Below are 17225 nucleotides of genomic sequence, written 5' to 3'. Positions count from 1 at the left end.
AGGTCAGATGCAAAGTTGACATCCCGTTGTATTCCCTCGCGAACAAACCGCAAACCCCGTATAACTCCAGAACCCCGCTATATGCCACCCGTGTTAGTCGTAGCCCTCATGACGCCGATGCTTCCCTCGAAATAAACCAGATCCCATCCATGCGTGTCTCATTTTAAACCTCCTTTTAGTCATGTCCCTTTAGTTATTCGAGCCTCCTGCTCCGCCATTAACCCCTCCAGTATCGTTCAGTCTCTCCCTTTGTACCATGACTCGTTCGTTGCATATGTCGATAAACATCTCGAACTTCTCGATCATTTTATCTTTCTCCCGTAGCTTCTCCTTCAGCTCTTCTAGTTCTTTTCTACTATCTTCCTTAACCCGGGATAGCTCCTCCTTGGCCCGAGCGAGCTCTCGCCTAAGGTCTGACCGTATGCGTTCCTCGGCAGACGGGGCCGGCTTACTGTATATTGCCGGCCGCTGTTCTGCGATACCTGCCTCCACTTTTTGCGGATTTCGATTTATTGCAGCACGCGCATTGTAAATATCCCTAGGGAGGAGAGGTACGTGCGGGTTCTGCTGTTGTAGAATTTCGAGAGTTTGAGTAACGCCAATACCTAAAATAAGTCAATACTATAGGCACGACGGCTCGAAGCCCAAACTTACCAGATTCCTTTAAGTTTTTAACGGCAGCAACCATCTCGCTATCTAATTTCCGAGCGGCTGGGTGGAGAAGCGGGCTCTCACTGGGGCCGTGGTTATGATGGAGGTGGGTTTGGTCAGGACGATAGCGAATCGTCCACTGTGTTCTCTGTTCGATAGCGAAGAAACCAAATTGGCAGTTACACTTGCGAGAAGATGTCTTTCGTTTCCTATTTTCAGGGCTTACCCGGCTTGGAGGCTTTCCAGCACGGTCACATACGAAGAGAACCTTCTTTAGACCCGGAACAGTCTTCTTCGACCGTCCGATAACTACAGCATATCCCACCGATGTGCAATACGCGAGCACGTGCTTGTGAACAGCATCAAGACTAGGAAAACTACCCCCTTCAGGCGGAGCGGACATCATCGTGCCCATCGGCGTCCTCGGTACGAAGGGTGTCCCTTCGATGAGCTTAGGCGAAATGTGACTATCTCCCTCCCCCTCCTCCCCTTGACTGTCCATATCCATATCATCATGGTGCTGAGCTTCCTGCGGCGGGACGCTTGGCTCTGGCCGAGGGGCTGGCGGTGGTTGGCTCTGCGGTTGAGGGGTCGGCTGAGGCTGTAATGGCGGCGGAGGTTGCTGGTGAACTTGAGGCAGAGGCTGAGGGAGCGCCTGCTGGTGTGCCTGCGGATGTGCCTGCGGATGTGCCTGCTGATGTGCTTGTGCATGTGCCTGCGAATGTGCCTGGGGGTGCGGTTGCTGGTGAGCTTGCGAATGAGCTTGCGGGTGAGATTGATGATGCGGAGGGTTCGGAGATATCAGATTGCTGTCGTTCGGTTGGACCGGTGGGGTTGGTTGGACCTGCTGAACAGGTTGCGGCTGAATTTGTGGTATCGACTGAGGGTGCGGCATCTGTAGAACCGGCTGGGATACTACTGACTGGGGTACCTGTTGGACGGATTGGACAGGCTGGTTCATAGCTTGCTGGAGATATGCCATTGTGGTTGGAGGTCCCGGCTGTGATTGCATCTGACGCTGCTGGCTACTTCGTTGGTGCTGAGAGTGCTGGTGCTGGTGTTGTTGATGCTGGCGAACGGCCTGCACAGCAGCTTGGGCATGCTGAGCAGCCTGAGCAGCCTGAGCCGAGGCGTGTCTCGAGTTGCCATTTGCTAAGTTAGGTAGACTGGCGACGTTGGGTACCGGAGACGGGGTGGTGCTCTGAAAGAGATGTTGCGGGTAGGCGGCCTGCGGGGGTTGCTGGGGAGTATATTGAGCAGCCTGGTACGGGGATTGGTGTTGCTGAGGCGTGGGAGAAGGTTTCGGCGGCGTGGACGAGTGTGAAGATGGATATCCTCCGCGTCTGTTGAGTCCGTTGACCTGCGGGAAGGTCAGGCCCGGATGGGTGTGGGAGCTGGACCCGGGCTGGCCCAAGGCGGACATGACGGAGGAGAGGAAAGACGTGGGAACAAAAAACACTACAAACGCTCCAGACTAAAAGACAAGACGGCGAAAGGAAGATTCGGGAGGACCAAGAGGGCCCAGAATACGACGACAACCGATAACGACAACCGACAACGAGCCTAGCACTAACGAACTAGGATAGGAACGATGTGATGTCAACCCTGGCCGTTTGGCAGATACAATATGTAATGTATGGTATGGTATGTAAGGTAAGGTAGGGGGAAAGAAAAAAAATATGGCGGGTGTGGAAATATCACGACAAGATCAACATGATAAGGCTCAAGGCTCACCAGGGTTTAGCAGGGGGTGGAGGGGGGAGGGCAGGTATGTAGTGGTAAGCACGGGTGTGGTTGAAGAGAATTGGTGGTGGATTTCCAGTGAATTTCTTTGGTCTCATCAGCGGGAAAGAGACTTGGTGGTGGGAGAGGTAGTGGGAGTAGTGGGAGTAGCGGGAGTAGCGGGAGTGAGTGGGTGAAAAGATCGATCTACTTGTTCTTGTTCAAGACGCACTAAGCTGAACCGAGTTAAAACAAGGAAGGAGAAATCGAGGAAACAGCGAAACGGCGCGCGATGGGGGGTGTGGAAGAGAGGGTGAGAAAAATGAAAAAAATGCAACAGCCCTCGCCAAGGGCCAAGGAAAGAACAACACAAAATTTCTGTAATTCTGCAATTTTGCAATTTCTGTATTTCTTGTACTTTGTTGTTATTTTAGGTATTTTTGGTTTTCTCTTGCTACGAAAAATTAAAGGACCCGAGGCTCCGACAATGAGAACAGACTGTTCAAAACTACAACGCGCAGCTAATAAATAAAAAATAGCAGCAGGGCAGCAGAGGTAGCAGCAGAGGTAGCAGCAGCCCGAGTACCTTAAAATACCTACCTACCTTAGGGCCCTACCTTACGGATGTTAGGTACACGTAAGATTTGGGTCCCAATTGTCATAGGTCAACTTCACTGGTAGGTATTTTTAAACAGCGGGTACTAATATAATACATGCGTTTGCAAAGCCTAAAAATTGAAACGTGCAATACTTATACCTACATACTTGCACTTGCACCGTTGATTAAAACCGTCGTCTAATCTATAATAGGCAATGAGTGTTAATGCGACCCTACCTAATAATAATAGTGGATATGTTATGTACCTAACATACAGGGCCAATACAAGGTACATGCCCAAGGTTATGCACAAAATTGCACTTAACCTGCTTAAGTCTAGCGTTAGGTTTGTCTTGCATGGGGTAACGGTTATGTCTGGCTGTGTCTGTTTATTAATTCGACGTGCACAAGACAACTTCAAACAGTCAAAACAGTACATAAAAAATACACATACACATCTCGAATCAATATAATTTTCAATTTCAACCTCATCAATTCTGATTTCTTACCAGCCCCAACTGATGTTATTCTTAGCGTCCATTCACAAGTGATCACGAATATATTTTCCCATAAAACCCTTCTGCATAGGCATACGGCAAGGTAACCAGCTGATGTGTCCCCCCCTTCTTCTTTTTCTACCTTAGAATACCACATGTACGGCCTGTTGTTTGCTGCTGTCTGGTTAGTATACGTCGATGCCATTGGCCCCAAATAGTCGATTCATCCAATCCAGTTTAGGTGAAACATCAAGTACATACATTAAGCGGCGCGCATCGCTGTACATATTCTTGGGTGGGCTAGATGGCAAGATGGGTACAGTGACAACAGTCGGAAAAGAAAAGAAAAAAAAAACGACTTGTCAACATCCCATCAACGTGCCTAATCACGTCCACACACATATGTCCTGCGCATACCCGCATGCTACATCGCTACATTAGAACATACCTCTACCATACAAAAATACCCAAGGTAATCGGTAATGGCACTTCCAGAAATAACAATTGTTCTAGATCTTATTATTGCTCCTTCCTTCTTTTTCTCCACAGGCTCGTTTTCCAGCTCTGCCTTGAACGTCTTTCCCTCCCAGCCTTGTGGGGAGTCGAACATTCTCGATCGACGTAGTTAAAAACTTAAGGAATCAACTTGGGAACAAACGCAGGTATCGTTGTATCATTTCGAGGCTAAGGTGAGCAAATTCGAGGGCGTATCTTTGACATGTTGCCGGTATCGACAGCTGGGATCATCTGATTCGAACCAATGTTTATGCAATTTTCTTATGCATTTGCAGTGAAAGAAAGGCCCTCAAACTAGCCCAAGTAAACTTAAAAAAAGGTATTGCATACATATGCGTTAGTGGCTAAGCTGAGGCTTGTTATTACCGCCTTCAAACTCAAGTTGCCTTCCGCTATTGGGCGCCAGCCTTATTTTCAAGACTTCAAACTCCGGTATTCCCTCCCGTAGTTGGGCATAAACAGCATATACACAAACAATGCGACAGGGTTAACTAGGTAGCTATCGTTTAAACTCACCCGGGTTTTCCCCATCGTGGTACGGCATGGTCGTCATAGCCAATTTTAATTCTGGACTTTCTTTAATCTCGCCTATCCTATCCCATCTCTTGGCTCCCCTCACTCTTTTATAATGGCCGGGTGGGAGAGCCGCAAGAAGCTTCACGAGTGGAGAGTCATGCAACATCGAGGCCGTAATAAAGTCCTAAAGGCCTCAAAGGATCCTGTCGCGCGAGCCCGGCTCTGTGCCGAGATCCCGTCCCCAACTTCCGCAGGACTCCACATTTCAGAGTCGGATCGAATTTCGGCCTTGACGTCCCTTCCGGCATTCCTCTTTAACGGCCCCGCAGTAGATTCCGGACAATCCCAGATCACTAGTCCTAGTCAAGGGCGTCGATCCTTCCTTAGCACTTTTCCAGCCGAAGTCCGGAACATTATATACCACTACGTTATCGGCTATCCTACATGTCGAAGTTTATACGACTACTATTACGACCAGAAGGAGAAGGCCAAAGCTAAGATTGAGCTGCGACCACGCTCTGCTAACACCAAAGTATCGCGCCACTCCAAGATCATTCTTCGGACGCCTAGTATCTTCCTTCTCTGCAAGCAGATAACGAGAGAAGCACTCAGTCTTCTATGTCTCCAGCCCTTTGTCATCGACCGTATCCCGCCCTGGATCATGGGTAACCCATCACCCCTTTCCATAATCAACTTCATTGGCAGGGCAACATTGCAAAACCTTCGATTCGTCCAAATCAAAATCTCGCTCGGCGATGGTACCGAGTTCGGAAGCGGGAAGGTTTGGCTCAGGCTACTGAACGAAATACTGGATGCCTGGTCAGAACGCAACTCCTTGGTTCGATTAGAAGTCATGTTCAAGCTCTCACATGTTACGAGACCTAACATGTGGTTCTACGAACTGGACGATTACGAAAGTCTTGTGAACAAGGCAAGTGTCCCCGTACCCCAGCAACGACAACATCGCTGACGTGGGCTTACGATTCTCTAGCTTAATTACTTCGAGTTCAGATACGGCTCAAAACCAGGCTTGATCCGATGGGAACATTGGGTCATAGACTTCGACTATGCTTATCGGGTTGGGCATAGAAGTAAGTCGCGGAAATGATTCCCCTTTACAGATTCGTGAGTAGCTAACTAGTCATAGATCCCTTGGTTCGAGTACATCCTGACCCATACATATGGCAAGGGAGCGTTATCGAATGGCTCTGAGCAAGCATCAGACGCCTAAAATTACGGCTATATCGCCCATAATGAGGTCCCTCAATATCGAGAGGAATACGAACGTCACGAAACGGGGTCAAGGCAAGAACCAATGGATTTACAGACACATCAGCACAACCATACGGCGTTTGGAAGGCATATACCCAGGTTATGATTTGGTTTTTTACGGCGAGTTTTTCTTTTCTCCAAAATAATATTATAATTTTATCGATGAGATCTCATAATTACGAATGATTTACTTTACACTACGCTGACGTATATTGATTAATATTGATAATGGAGAACCTATGGACATCTCGTAATACGTCCGCCGTAGGTCTAGCGCCTTAATCATACCGTAGAAGATGCTAAAGTCTGACTCGAATCTTTTGGGGCCAGCTACCGGTACCTACCTGCAACCCAGAGTCGGATATTCCTGTGTAACGCTCAACTTACCAACATCACCAACCCACTCACCCACCCATCTAAGAAAAGATCTCATTCCTCCCGAGCGATCCCTCCGGGTACCTACCCCTTCAGCCGAAGACCCTACGTAGGTATGTAACTAAGGTAGCCAAGACCACAACAACGCTATGTAATAGCCTTTTATCCCCCACAAGAAACCTATCTCGTCCAACCCTGCCCCCACCCCCCGGCGCTCTTCGGACGACGCCGAACAACCATGTAACGCTGCGCGTACACCGCACCCCGAAGGAAGCGATCTCGCGTACGTAAGCCCCGTCTCCCTCCCTTTCCCCCAACGCCATGGCCTGGGTTTCCCCGCCTGGCGGCGCCTGATTGGCCGGTGCTAGGATTAAATATCTCCGGTCAGCCTTACGAAAGCAGCAAAGCATGGGATTCCTGAAGGAAGCAAGCAAGCGCCTACCCCCTCCCTCGCATCCCTCGCAATACTACTTGATCTGATCTGATAGCGGGACCGCCAGACCCTAACCCTATGAGGTATGTAGGTAGGTATGCACCTCGCTTAGTAAGGGATGATTATGCCGTTGCGCTGAGAGACTGGGTTAAGGTGTAGCGTTTCCTCCCATAAACCCCTATTCTGCTGAGCACAGCAACTGGGTCTAATCCGAATCCCAATCCCGTTCGGACGTGTATTCCAAGCAGTGCTACTATCTAAAAAAGGGGGGGTTTAAACAAGAGAATCAATTTATTCATTAACTAGCCATTTGAATGTTTACATTCATTTCACACAACAGTCGATGGAACAGAAATTGTGCGGAATAAACTAGACGCGCTACTTAGTTGAGCATAGACATTGTAGAGTATGAACTTCGTAATCGTGTATATCCAGCCCAGCCGTAATCACATCCTGCTGGTGTAAAGTGCCTTTTGGCCTTAGATCTATCTTCTATATACGCAGTGGTATCTCTAAAAGTCCCGTCCTAAAGCCCCTAGCTAACGGCGGAAAAAAGAAAAAAAGGAACAAGCGTAGGGTTTAAGGGAGAAGGAAAACGACGAAGAACCACCCAAATGGACCATGAACCCGGACGCCTGACTAATGCATAATCAAATGATAGATTTATCGCCTTTCATATATCATCTCTCACGTCCTTGGCGTATCTACTCCGCCGGAGAGTACTTCTTTCTCTTACTGGGTCTCCGGCCTGTCTCGTCACCAACGAAGTGATTCTTGTCGATTTGGTGCTGGCGTAGATTATCCTGGCGGTTTTTGTATTGACTATTGCATCCAGGGAAAGGGCATTTATAGATTACTGGTGGTCCAGTTGAATGCTGCATCTTCTTATGCTTTGCCATACTGCCTTTGAACCATTGCGGGTCTCCTTTCGGGCGGTACCCGCAAATGTCACAGGCGTCATTTGCTTCCACTTTCTGAGTTGAGGATGATACCGGCTTCAGCGGTAGTTCGGCGTGAGCTGGCGATAGAGGCTTCGGTCGAGTTGGAACAGTAATCGGCGGTGGGAAGCTAGTCGAAGCCGCGAACGAATTGTCGGGGGTCTCGGTGTGAGAGGTGGTTTCAGTGAAAGCTTCGGTGGCAATCGTCGGGGGTGGGACACTGGTGCTGATGTCTTGAAGGTCCATGGGGCCAAGCCCCGGGTTAAAATTTGGAGTGCCTGTGAGCCCTGTTTGGCCTTGTTGAGAAGAACCTGTGCCAAGATTCACGAGGAACTCCCCTTCAATACCAGTGGTGCTATCAAAAGGAAATGTGTCGAGAAATTGGTCGTACGTTGATTCAGGTAGCTCTAATGAAAACCCGGTAGGATTTCCTTGAATATGTTGGGTATTAGACGCAATTGTTTGAACAAGGGCTTCCACCAACGATATTCCCATAGTCTGATATCTTGTTCTTGATTGAAGTCCTTGTTCAGGGTAAATCGGGTCACAAAGTCTCCTGACCCGTGGGATGAATTCATTAAAGAGGTCGGAAGAGTCTAAAGTGTTCTGTCACCCTCATTGTTAGCTACTACATGAAGAATAATCCGTGGTATAGGCCGAGCTCTTTGATAACAAGGGCGACCATTCTGACTGGCTCGAGCCAATCCATCTATCATTTGCATCTAACGCGAAGAAAACTTACTTTTCCGGCTTGCAATATCGCAAGTTCGAGTTTGCGAACGGTGGTGATCTCCCCAACGCGAACCTTTTGCCCTATTTCGCCGAGTCTTGGTTGGAGCATTTCAGAATGCCCGAATCCCGAACTTAAACTTTGAATAATATAATTGGCCGTTATCGAAAAAGGGCTGTCGCCTAAAGAGCTTGGGTGTGTTTCCGCTACGTGGGCAGAATAAAGGTGAGATGTGTAAACCTCATCTGATTTCGGTGGACCATTGGTTATGACGGAATTTTCGAGGTCTAGTGGTGCGGTTAGTGGGATTGTGTAGGAAGCACCATAGATGTGACTTACCATCGAGGAAGTTTTGTCCTACGGCAACAAGAGGATCGCCTTCCAAATTGATCCTCGAGCCTGTTCGATACTCGGGTTCTTTACCTTTGGAACTTGACGATCCGTCTGTACAGGCCCCTCTAAAGACCTGTGATTGTTCCTCTAGTATCGGCTGCCAGATTGCTACTACGACCTGCGTATAATATTCGCGATGGGTTGGCCCAAGGAAGCGTCGGTAAGTAAGAGCCTGTTGGTACAATGCGCTACAACGAGTTGCAAGTTCGCTTTCGTGGATTACGAGGGAGATGGCGTAAATAAGATGTACAAAGCAGATGTAATCAAACGGGTCCGTAAGATTACCCCCCTGTAACATCCTCCTCAGGCTCGAGAGACCATTAAATGCTACGACTTTTGGTGATTGTGTTTGAAGTTGCTGGACCAACGGATTTCCTTCGATGTGTGACAATTTATGCCTTGAAGATGTGATATGTTCCAGTAGGGCGTCCCATACCAACTCAACAAGGGTCCTAGTCTCTGGGCTGCGATCTGATGGCTCGAGGAATCCGGACGGCATACTCGCGGGCTTCGTGTTAGGTCCCGTAAACATCATATTGACGGAAGGCGAAAGCGAGATCTCTGTATTTACAGACTGCATCCATGAGTAATTATCCTTGGGCTCAAAAGAGAACATTAACGGATCAGAGAGTCCACGGGGTATGGATAACAAGTCATCGCCTGGTAATTCGGATATGTCGTCCATCATATAGTCGCATCTGTCGTCCGGACATGGGGATGTGGGCTTTGCTGTATTTAAGATATCTTCGGGCCGGGATACTGATAGAAAGGCATTTGGACTTAAAGGTGTTATTGGGGATGTCATCGCGGTATCAATACTTGAGCCCATGGTCCAGGATCCGGAACTGTTTGAACCTGCGCTCCATGGAGTAACTGGTGAAATATTATGCGAGCTTTTTGTTGACCGAAGAGACGAACTCGGAGAAAGGTGTTTCGTACGGGGAACGTTCCTGTAACGGTCTATGTGAGTATCCAGGGCTAATGACGGCCGATTCCCCCCTGAGTTTGTAGGTGTTAAACTAGGCGGAGGCATGGAGCCGTCTTGATGAGGTTGTTGCGCTGGGTAGGGAGCTAACGGCTCACTGTGCCTCGGAAGTGTGGTTATTTGGGAGGGCACCATAATCCCCGGTGTAGCATCGTGCTGTTGATCTGGGGTCGTGGGGAAATCTACAGGCTGTGTGGCATAGTTGATGGGATCGAGTTCAGCTGTCGGCTGCATTTGTCTAGAGTCTAACTCATGTATTTCTGTACCATTCAGTTCTATCTGGGGATGAGGCTGGGGTTGCTGCTGTTGGGATTGGGATTGGTTTTGGTGCTGCTGACGCTGCAGCAAATGTTGCCGTTCACTTTGCTCTTCTAGGTCGATTACGAGAGAATCGTAGCTGGGGGGAGGTACTGTAATATCTTCTTGGAAGTCAGAATGTGGTACCCTTCGTGTCTTGTTGCCTATGTTCGAGAAGAAGTTCCTGGCTATGTTGATAATACGTCTTCGTTTAGTCGGGTGGCCTACACAACACCGACATTTCCCATCGTTATATCGTTCGATTTTCATGCAGTCGTAGCATACGTATTCACCAGTCTTGAGGTGTTGGCACTTAGTCAGATGTCTTAGCATCGCTTCATGGTTGTCGAATCGCTCTCCGCATAAGAGGAGAGGGCATTTCAGACGTTCGCTTGCTGCCATTCGAACCGATTTGTTTCGCTTGACGGCTGCCCATACGATGAATCTCTGCAATGCACATTCCTCCCCTGGAATCTCTCGAGTCCTTGAGAGGTTAGTATATTCAGAACCGTGGTAATATCCCATCGCTACTCACGCGCATGGCGATGGTGCCTGTGGGTTAGATCCCGACCGTCGCCTCGAGTCGAGAGAAGGGGACCGTACCGTGGCGTGTTGCCCGACCGGCGGGTCTAAATCGAATAAAGCATCATCAATAGAGGCCGACTCAGTAGTGGCAAAGCTCTTTTTCGGATCCATTGTTGCAACAGAGGTCTGATCTATAGACTAGCACTTGAACGGAATGAGAGAGGTCGGGGCCAAGGGGATCGCCACCGATCCATGACTTTATTTTGAAGGATCTAGAAAATTGTCTACTACCCTGAATATGACGATGTAGGACTTTTTGGTACTGGTGCAGATGCAGCAGTACTTGTACCCTAGGACCAGCGGTAACGAAGACCGACTAATAAGAACAGATCTAGCCATTGGTGACCACTAACAGGCTCCCTCAGGACCTCCCCTTGTAATTACTATCGGCAGTGCGTTTATCTTACCGTTCGCGGCTCACAGGGCTGCATGAGAGAGCAAGCGATGGAGTTGGGGTCCAAAATCCGACTCGGTGAAGTACGCAGGCAACAAGGCAGAATGGACCCCAAATTACGCCTTGTACTCAGATGCAAAAGCCAGCTGAGTGGGAAATGCTTGCTGACTGCAGGACTCGGGCGTGGTCCAATCAAAACCACAGCGTGAAAAGACACAATTGCTTAAGGATAAAGCCAGAACGCGATGCTATTCGAGCTTGAAAGCTCTAATGCGAGTCCTCTCATCAAACTTCTCGGGTTTAGACGTATGGGTGCTTTAGTAAATATCGGGAGCTCCTTGGCAAATTATCTTGATGGACGGGAGGAGTTCTCGAAACGCAACCCAAGACCACGGAATCGTGGTAGCACAACCTACCGGGAAGCTATTGCGAATATTTGGCATTTTCGAGACATGAGCTTGTGTTCTCAATTGGTTTAGGGTATCTCGGGGATCCCATGAAGGAATTGGTAGAGAACGGCAAAATCCGCATCATCATCAATAACCTTCGGCCATGCACGATGCCGCAGCTCCCGCTAGATAGGTGCGAAGACGGCAAATCTTGATATAAGCCATGTTTATTGCATCACTATATTCCAAAGGAGAGCGATGGAACTGATGCAGTGTCCGGGGGTGGCTTGATATGGTGAGATGGTGATCCATCACCGCCTTGTAGGGCTGGGAAAATATGACAGAAGTTGACATGGGGTTGACGGGGATAAGGAACATTTTAGGGACTTGTCTTGGAGCTTAGGCCATGCCCCAGATTTCTTTTGCTTTCTTACGAGATATGTGGCGCGATGTGGCTAGTCAATGGCTGAGACGGCTGATTCCGCAGCAGAAAGCCCAGGAACCCTTCCTTCCAGAAGTCATGAAGGATCAGGTCTTGTTTACATAAGGGGTAGGACTTGGAAGTTTTAGACCTACATCATATGCAACTTCGCTTGATCAGTAGAGATGGATATAAGCATAGCATAACGTGGATATTCTATTCAGGAATCAAATTCAATATGTGAGCATCGGTAAAAGTCAATCGGTATCCGATATATTTTAGGTAGCGTATTATTGATACATGAGCTGATTCAATAAGATATTACCTATCCATACCTTATGTATCCAATGCATTGTCATCTTTCAACTTCTCCTTTCTACGACAGACATATCGAATACTGGCCAATTCTATTCCGTCTTGAGATATATAAATCTCGGGATATTCATAAGCCACATTGAATAAGAGGATTCGGTGGCTTTAATATTGGAATTCCCGTCTCCTACATTATTGAAGTAATACTTACCAAGTCTTAACTCGGTCGTAGGTAGTCTTGACTCTTCCATGGCGTAGCCGAAAGGTCGGCAAATCCCCCTAAATCGGCTTCTTATGTTGCATCTTTTTTCACGTCGCAATACCGAGTGCATATGCAAGCGGGTCCGTCTCATTTATTAACATGCAGTCGTAGATATGTGTGCCGTGTCATTGGACCTGTCTACTATGTATGTAGTATTCTCCCGGCCGGCATCGACTAGTTTGCAACTCCAGTTGCGCAATTTTTGGTATTTTATAGAGGGCCGACCTTGCTGATCATGACGCATCTATTGGGGCTCTTACGGGGAAAATGGGGTTTGTTGGTCTCGAGTCCATTCGTTCCCAAATATTACGCGTTCAACGTTTCAAGAGACGCAACACAAGTCTGACTTCTGCTCCTCGTCTGGTTTACCCCCCCGCGCTTTTTGTGCTGGGGTCAACCCGTTTCTTATCAACGGCTATCCTCTGAATGGATCTTGGCACGACCCGATGAGAATCATGGGATTCCCGTCACCATTCCACCCCACGTGGAAGAGCGAGTTTTGACAGCTCTCGTTGGCTTCAAATTTGAACGCCGGACATACCGGGGACGGCCATTGATCTTCCCAACTAGCAAGGGATTCCCCCCGTCATCCCCATCTACGATCTGGGGTGTGATCGACAATATGTCTGAATACTCCACGTAGACGAGAGACTCTAAACTCGGCTAAGAGACTTGGGAGACTGAGTGGACATGGTATCAGGGTATACGACACCTGCCACACAAACGAACCATCTTAAAACTTAGCTAGGGATGTTCTAGGCCGCTCTAGTTTCGTCAACTTTTGTCTCAAAAGAGCTGTACTGCTGTATAACATGAGAAAACCCTCTCGCGATCCATGGCTCTGGTGCACTTTATCTCACGAGGACTGCCACCCAAGACGAACGATAATGGAATAGGCAGGATTTCGTGCTTGCGACAAGCGTATAGTGGCGTCGTCTATAACTCCTATTCGACGATCTCATTCGCCTACTTAACTCTTATCAGATAACCACCGGGCGATCGACTGGTAACGAGCGTTCCCCGCGGGACGATGTCATCAGTGCAGCAGTCCTTATAGGGAAACGGAAACGGCTTTTGGTTTATCTGCGAACTATCTTGCGACAGTCCCAAACATATAAGCATTCCAGCCAAGACTGCGCCCTTTGTCAATCACTTTTTTCTTGTCGTTTCGTCTCTTCATTGTTTAATTCTCAATTCATCTCAACTGATCCGTAACCTATTATTTCTTGACGTTGTCGTCATTATTAAATGCGAATAGGCTCCCCTCCACCCACCCTGTCTTAAGCCCGGCGCTTATTAGTTAGAGCTTGTTATCATTTGTTTTTATCTTTATTTTTTTCAGGGTCTAAGACCCTTGGAGTTCCAAGCAGCTGGTAAATTTTATATTTTTAATTACTGTGCCAGGAAAAATTCATTTATATTTATTTACTCGTCAAGCAGGCCACAAAACTTTTATTGTCCGCCTCAAAGCTGGGCTAACCACACACAACGTCGAGATGGCGCACGTGGCACGAGAGCTAGATCTGAATGCCTACTATGGGCCCGGCACCGTCATGGACAGAATGAACGCGGTGCCGGGCTTAAAGACTAGTACAGGTAAGTAGACGAGAGCCTTTTCCTTTAAATACCCTCGATTTTATAATTGTCCTCGATGTTAGTTTCGTGCTGCTTCGTCTTCCGCTTGTCTCGAATTGAAAGTTCAATCTTGGCCGTCTCATTCCATGATTTTTCATGAGTGACATGGTGTAACCCTTACCTCGCATCCGTAAGTCGCAGAACATCGCATGAGTTGGACGAGGTGGAAAAGCAAAACTTAATTATTCGATTCGGACGTGAGACAAGGAGAATAGAGTTATTAGCATCGGCAAAGCTGATCAGCACCTTCGGCCAACAGCATTCTTCTTCTTCCTACGTGCGAATCTCGTCGTCAACCCTTCAGCGATATCCACGCCGGATATGGAGCCGGCACCGTCAAGTACGCTCCCGCCGCCTTCGCCGTCACTGCTTGTGACGGTTGATCCGCCTACCAACCCAATACCGCAAGATCTACCCCCACTATCCGTCGGCATTATAGACGGTGAAACCAACAAGCTAGATGCGCTGAATCTAGTAACGGACTCGATAGCCCAGCAGCGGCAGTCATCTTCGTACCATTTAATTTTCCACCCGTACTTACTGGCTATTCTGACCGTGGGCCTCGGTATCGCTTATCAGTACTCCTGGCGCATAAAACGGGACCTCGGCACGGCGCTGATGTTGCATTCCGGGGTGATCATGACTTATTTAATGGCCATTCGGTATTTTACGGGCCAGTACATACAAGTAGCCGAGAGCATGAAATGGAGTTGGATGGTATCCGAGGATGGCGAGGAGGACACCGTCATCGGCGTGCGATTTGGGAATGATCTGATTGGTGCCCTGGTATTACGGCTCGAGCCAAATCCGAGTCTAGCCGGGAAGAAGCGGAACCGACATTCAACGCTTAAAGGTGGGAAGGGCGTGATCCGAGCCTGGACGGTCAAGTTGAAGTATCGACACAAGGGTGTCGGTTCCGATTTGCTACATGAAGCCGTCAAAGTGACGAGGGAAAAGTGCGGCAAGGACGCCGAGGTTGGATTCGCGAAGGAACACGCTAATAGCACTATGGTGCTGCCCGAAGCTTTCAATGGGCCGTTTAGAAAAGAGGAACAAAGAGCCGCAAAGGCTTTAGAAAAAGTGCTGAACGAATGGGAAGGCAGTAAGCGAAGACGAAAACTATAGAGGTTCGCAGGAACGGTCGATTGGCGTTTGACGGTTATCTGGTTACAATATACCCCCGTTCGTTTAGAATTGATGTCTCGGCCTTATATAGATAATCAATACCTAGGTAGTTTCATATAGAGACTTTCTTTGAGAATTAAGTTATATGTTCCGAGTAACTTTGTACTCCCGTAACCTCTCGGTTGCGAGCTAATGTTCCAACTAGCTGAGTTTAAAGAGCAAGGGCAAAGCCAATCCATAGCCGTCCATACGCCAATAGTCCCGATCAGATCGTTAAAAAAGCCAACTCTATTCGTTCTTTCCTTCCACTATGTTGTTGTACTTTGACTTGAATATGTCCCTCATACAATCGCCAACCTTCAAGTGTTTACCGTTTTTTTACGGAACTGCCGCTTACATCGTCGAAACCGTATATAGGCCGGCCAATTCGTTTCAAGGAATGTAAGACCTGCGATGAAAAAGGTCGAGGTCAATATTACGAGATGGCAGACTGCCTGATTTGGAAGATGACGAGCAACTCACATCGTTGATGGTGACCGTTTGCCTTTGACGGTATTCGGTGTATATTACGCAATCCCGTATGATCTGTCCTCGGATGCGGCGTTCAGTACAATGCAAACAAATCGAGGTTACGTCACACGAGTTATTATATATATACCTCTTCGAGCCTCGCTTTCAAGGCCACTCGCACTTCATCGTAGATCTGTGCTGATATTCGTTTGACACCACCTCTACGGGCTAGTCGTCTATCATGAAAGTTAGATTCAATTGGCTATAAGAACGAATGTTATAGGAGAAGTATAGTAGGATGAAGAGTGAGGCTGGAGTGTAATTGACGAGTTTGGGTATGAGCTAGAAACGTACCTGATGGCGGGCTTGGCTAGACATCGGATGACACGTTAGCGACACATTAACCGTTGACTATTGACCGTTGACCGTTGAATTTAAGATTTCTCCGACGGGTAGGTCACTTACTAACTCCCTGGATATTGTCGCGAAGGATCTTACTATGCGACGGGTTAGTCACAACAAAGCGCTCACTTGCTTATACGCATAATCTAAAATACCGGTGCCTCTTGATTCCCTGTAAACGCAGTAAAGTTAGTACGGCACGCACGTCCACGCCATCGCGCCTAAAGACTAGAACTAGGGTAATTTACTCCCTTTCCGCCGAGACCCTTTCCTCCCTTCCCACCCCTCGTTACGTCCTTTCCTGGCATGTTCACAGTAGTGTAAAACCCAGGATGTTTCCACAGAGATTGCAATTGGCGTAGAAATAGGGATGACACGCGCTATTGCTATGAGAGTTGCTATTTGAGTTGGGGGCGCGTAATAGGATGTGGAGTTGGGCGTGGGGAAAACCAACCGTAAGGATATTTCGAATCTTAGTGCTGAAGTTGTATTGTACGTATCGATAAGACGCTGCCTTCCACTATATGTACATCCCTTAATCGTCGCCTTAAAATGATATATCATATCAATATAGAGCGGGGTAACTGCCTTGATGTAACAGAATGGCATCAAAAAAAGATAGCCACCACAATATGGGGCATGTTTTTTTGACGCCATTCTGTCTATGTAAAAAGGTACGTCTTTTACGTGATTAATATGCTTATTTGCATATGCGCAAGCTATCTATGATGCAGCTTATGGACATAGTAGAAAACATTCGATTATTATTCTCTTCAAGTCATATTAAGTATGCTGGACAGTTTATTAAATATCTCGTTCCGTTAATATATCAGGTAGAAGTATATGTCTGCTATAAGCTTATATTTTGACTTAGTTTATACTCCCTAATAAACTCACGTTTCAATACTACGTACTTTCATCCCATGTAAAACTTCCAAGAACAACGATTGTATTCATATGAGGTATCCTTATTAATGTAACTAACCAAAAACCTATAGATAGTACATGATTTCGAATGGTGGAATCCGAATATAGTTTACACCTTTGGGATCTCAACGAGTGATCATGTACTTCTATGAACTCTAGTATCCCTAACTTGTTCTGATGCAATATCCTGACCGTATGCTAACTGGAGGAAAGCGAATATAATGTAGCCAAGCCTCTTTACTGGAATATAGCGCTTAAACCAAGCATCCGCATTCTAAAAGCAATCCTAGTTGCTGCTCTGCCTTGCTCATTTCATTGGCATTAAGCATATGCATTATGC

The 17225-nt window shown here is 47.6% G+C and overlaps 5 protein-coding genes across 5 annotated transcripts; 2 read left to right on the top strand and 3 right to left on the bottom strand.

The window, feature by feature from the left end:
- Window positions 1-785: 785 nt before the first annotated feature.
- On the bottom strand, window positions 786-2425 carry F5Y00DRAFT_157582 (uncharacterized protein). Its single transcript, XM_048004643.1, has 4 exons — window positions 2386-2425; window positions 1371-2228; window positions 878-1045; window positions 786-799 (listed from the first exon to the last, which is right to left on the bottom strand). The coding sequence occupies exons 2-3, from the start codon at window positions 2072-2074 to the stop codon at window positions 961-963; spliced, it is 789 nt and encodes a 262-aa protein (XP_047868889.1). The 5' UTR covers window positions 2075-2228; window positions 2386-2425; the 3' UTR covers window positions 786-799; window positions 878-960.
- A 1759-nt stretch (window positions 2426-4184) lies between these two features.
- F5Y00DRAFT_157560 (uncharacterized protein) lies at window positions 4185-5975 on the top strand. Its single transcript, XM_048004642.1, has 3 exons — window positions 4185-5431; window positions 5492-5591; window positions 5648-5975. The coding sequence occupies exons 1-3, from the start codon at window positions 4613-4615 to the stop codon at window positions 5710-5712; spliced, it is 984 nt and encodes a 327-aa protein (XP_047868888.1). The 5' UTR covers window positions 4185-4612; the 3' UTR covers window positions 5713-5975.
- Window positions 5976-7127: 1152 nt separating this feature from the next.
- On the bottom strand, window positions 7128-10883 carry F5Y00DRAFT_157542 (uncharacterized protein). The gene is made up of 4 exons (XM_048004641.1): window positions 10459-10883; window positions 8588-10407; window positions 8261-8535; window positions 7128-8124 (listed from the first exon to the last, which is right to left on the bottom strand). Exons 1-4 carry the CDS (start codon window positions 10617-10619, stop codon window positions 7285-7287), a joined length of 3096 nt encoding a protein of 1031 aa, XP_047868887.1. The 5' UTR covers window positions 10620-10883; the 3' UTR covers window positions 7128-7284.
- A 2899-nt stretch (window positions 10884-13782) lies between these two features.
- Window positions 13783-15046, top strand: F5Y00DRAFT_258212 (uncharacterized protein; the record flags this gene model as incomplete). Its single annotated transcript, XM_048010669.1, has 2 exons — window positions 13783-13882; window positions 14181-15046. The coding sequence occupies 2 exons, from the start codon at window positions 13783-13785 to the stop codon at window positions 15044-15046; spliced, it is 966 nt and encodes a 321-aa protein (XP_047868886.1).
- Window positions 15047-15187: 141 nt separating this feature from the next.
- F5Y00DRAFT_226434 (histone-fold-containing protein) lies at window positions 15188-16558 on the bottom strand. The gene is made up of 7 exons (XM_048006343.1): window positions 16212-16558; window positions 16114-16132; window positions 16022-16053; window positions 15911-15926; window positions 15705-15792; window positions 15569-15631; window positions 15188-15494 (listed from the first exon to the last, which is right to left on the bottom strand). Exons 1-7 carry the CDS (start codon window positions 16264-16266, stop codon window positions 15414-15416), a joined length of 354 nt encoding a protein of 117 aa, XP_047868885.1. The 5' UTR covers window positions 16267-16558; the 3' UTR covers window positions 15188-15413.
- Window positions 16559-17225: the final 667 nt, after the last annotated feature.

This window comes from Daldinia vernicosa (genome assembly GCF_022497035.1).
Source record: "Daldinia vernicosa strain CBS 139.73 unplaced genomic scaffold F5Y00scaffold_5, whole genome shotgun sequence".
NCBI classification, from domain to species: domain Eukaryota; kingdom Fungi; phylum Ascomycota; class Sordariomycetes; order Xylariales; family Hypoxylaceae; genus Daldinia; species Daldinia vernicosa.
The sequence above is the reverse complement of the archived record's forward strand: the minus strand, read 5'-3'. Positions and strand labels throughout refer to the sequence as shown.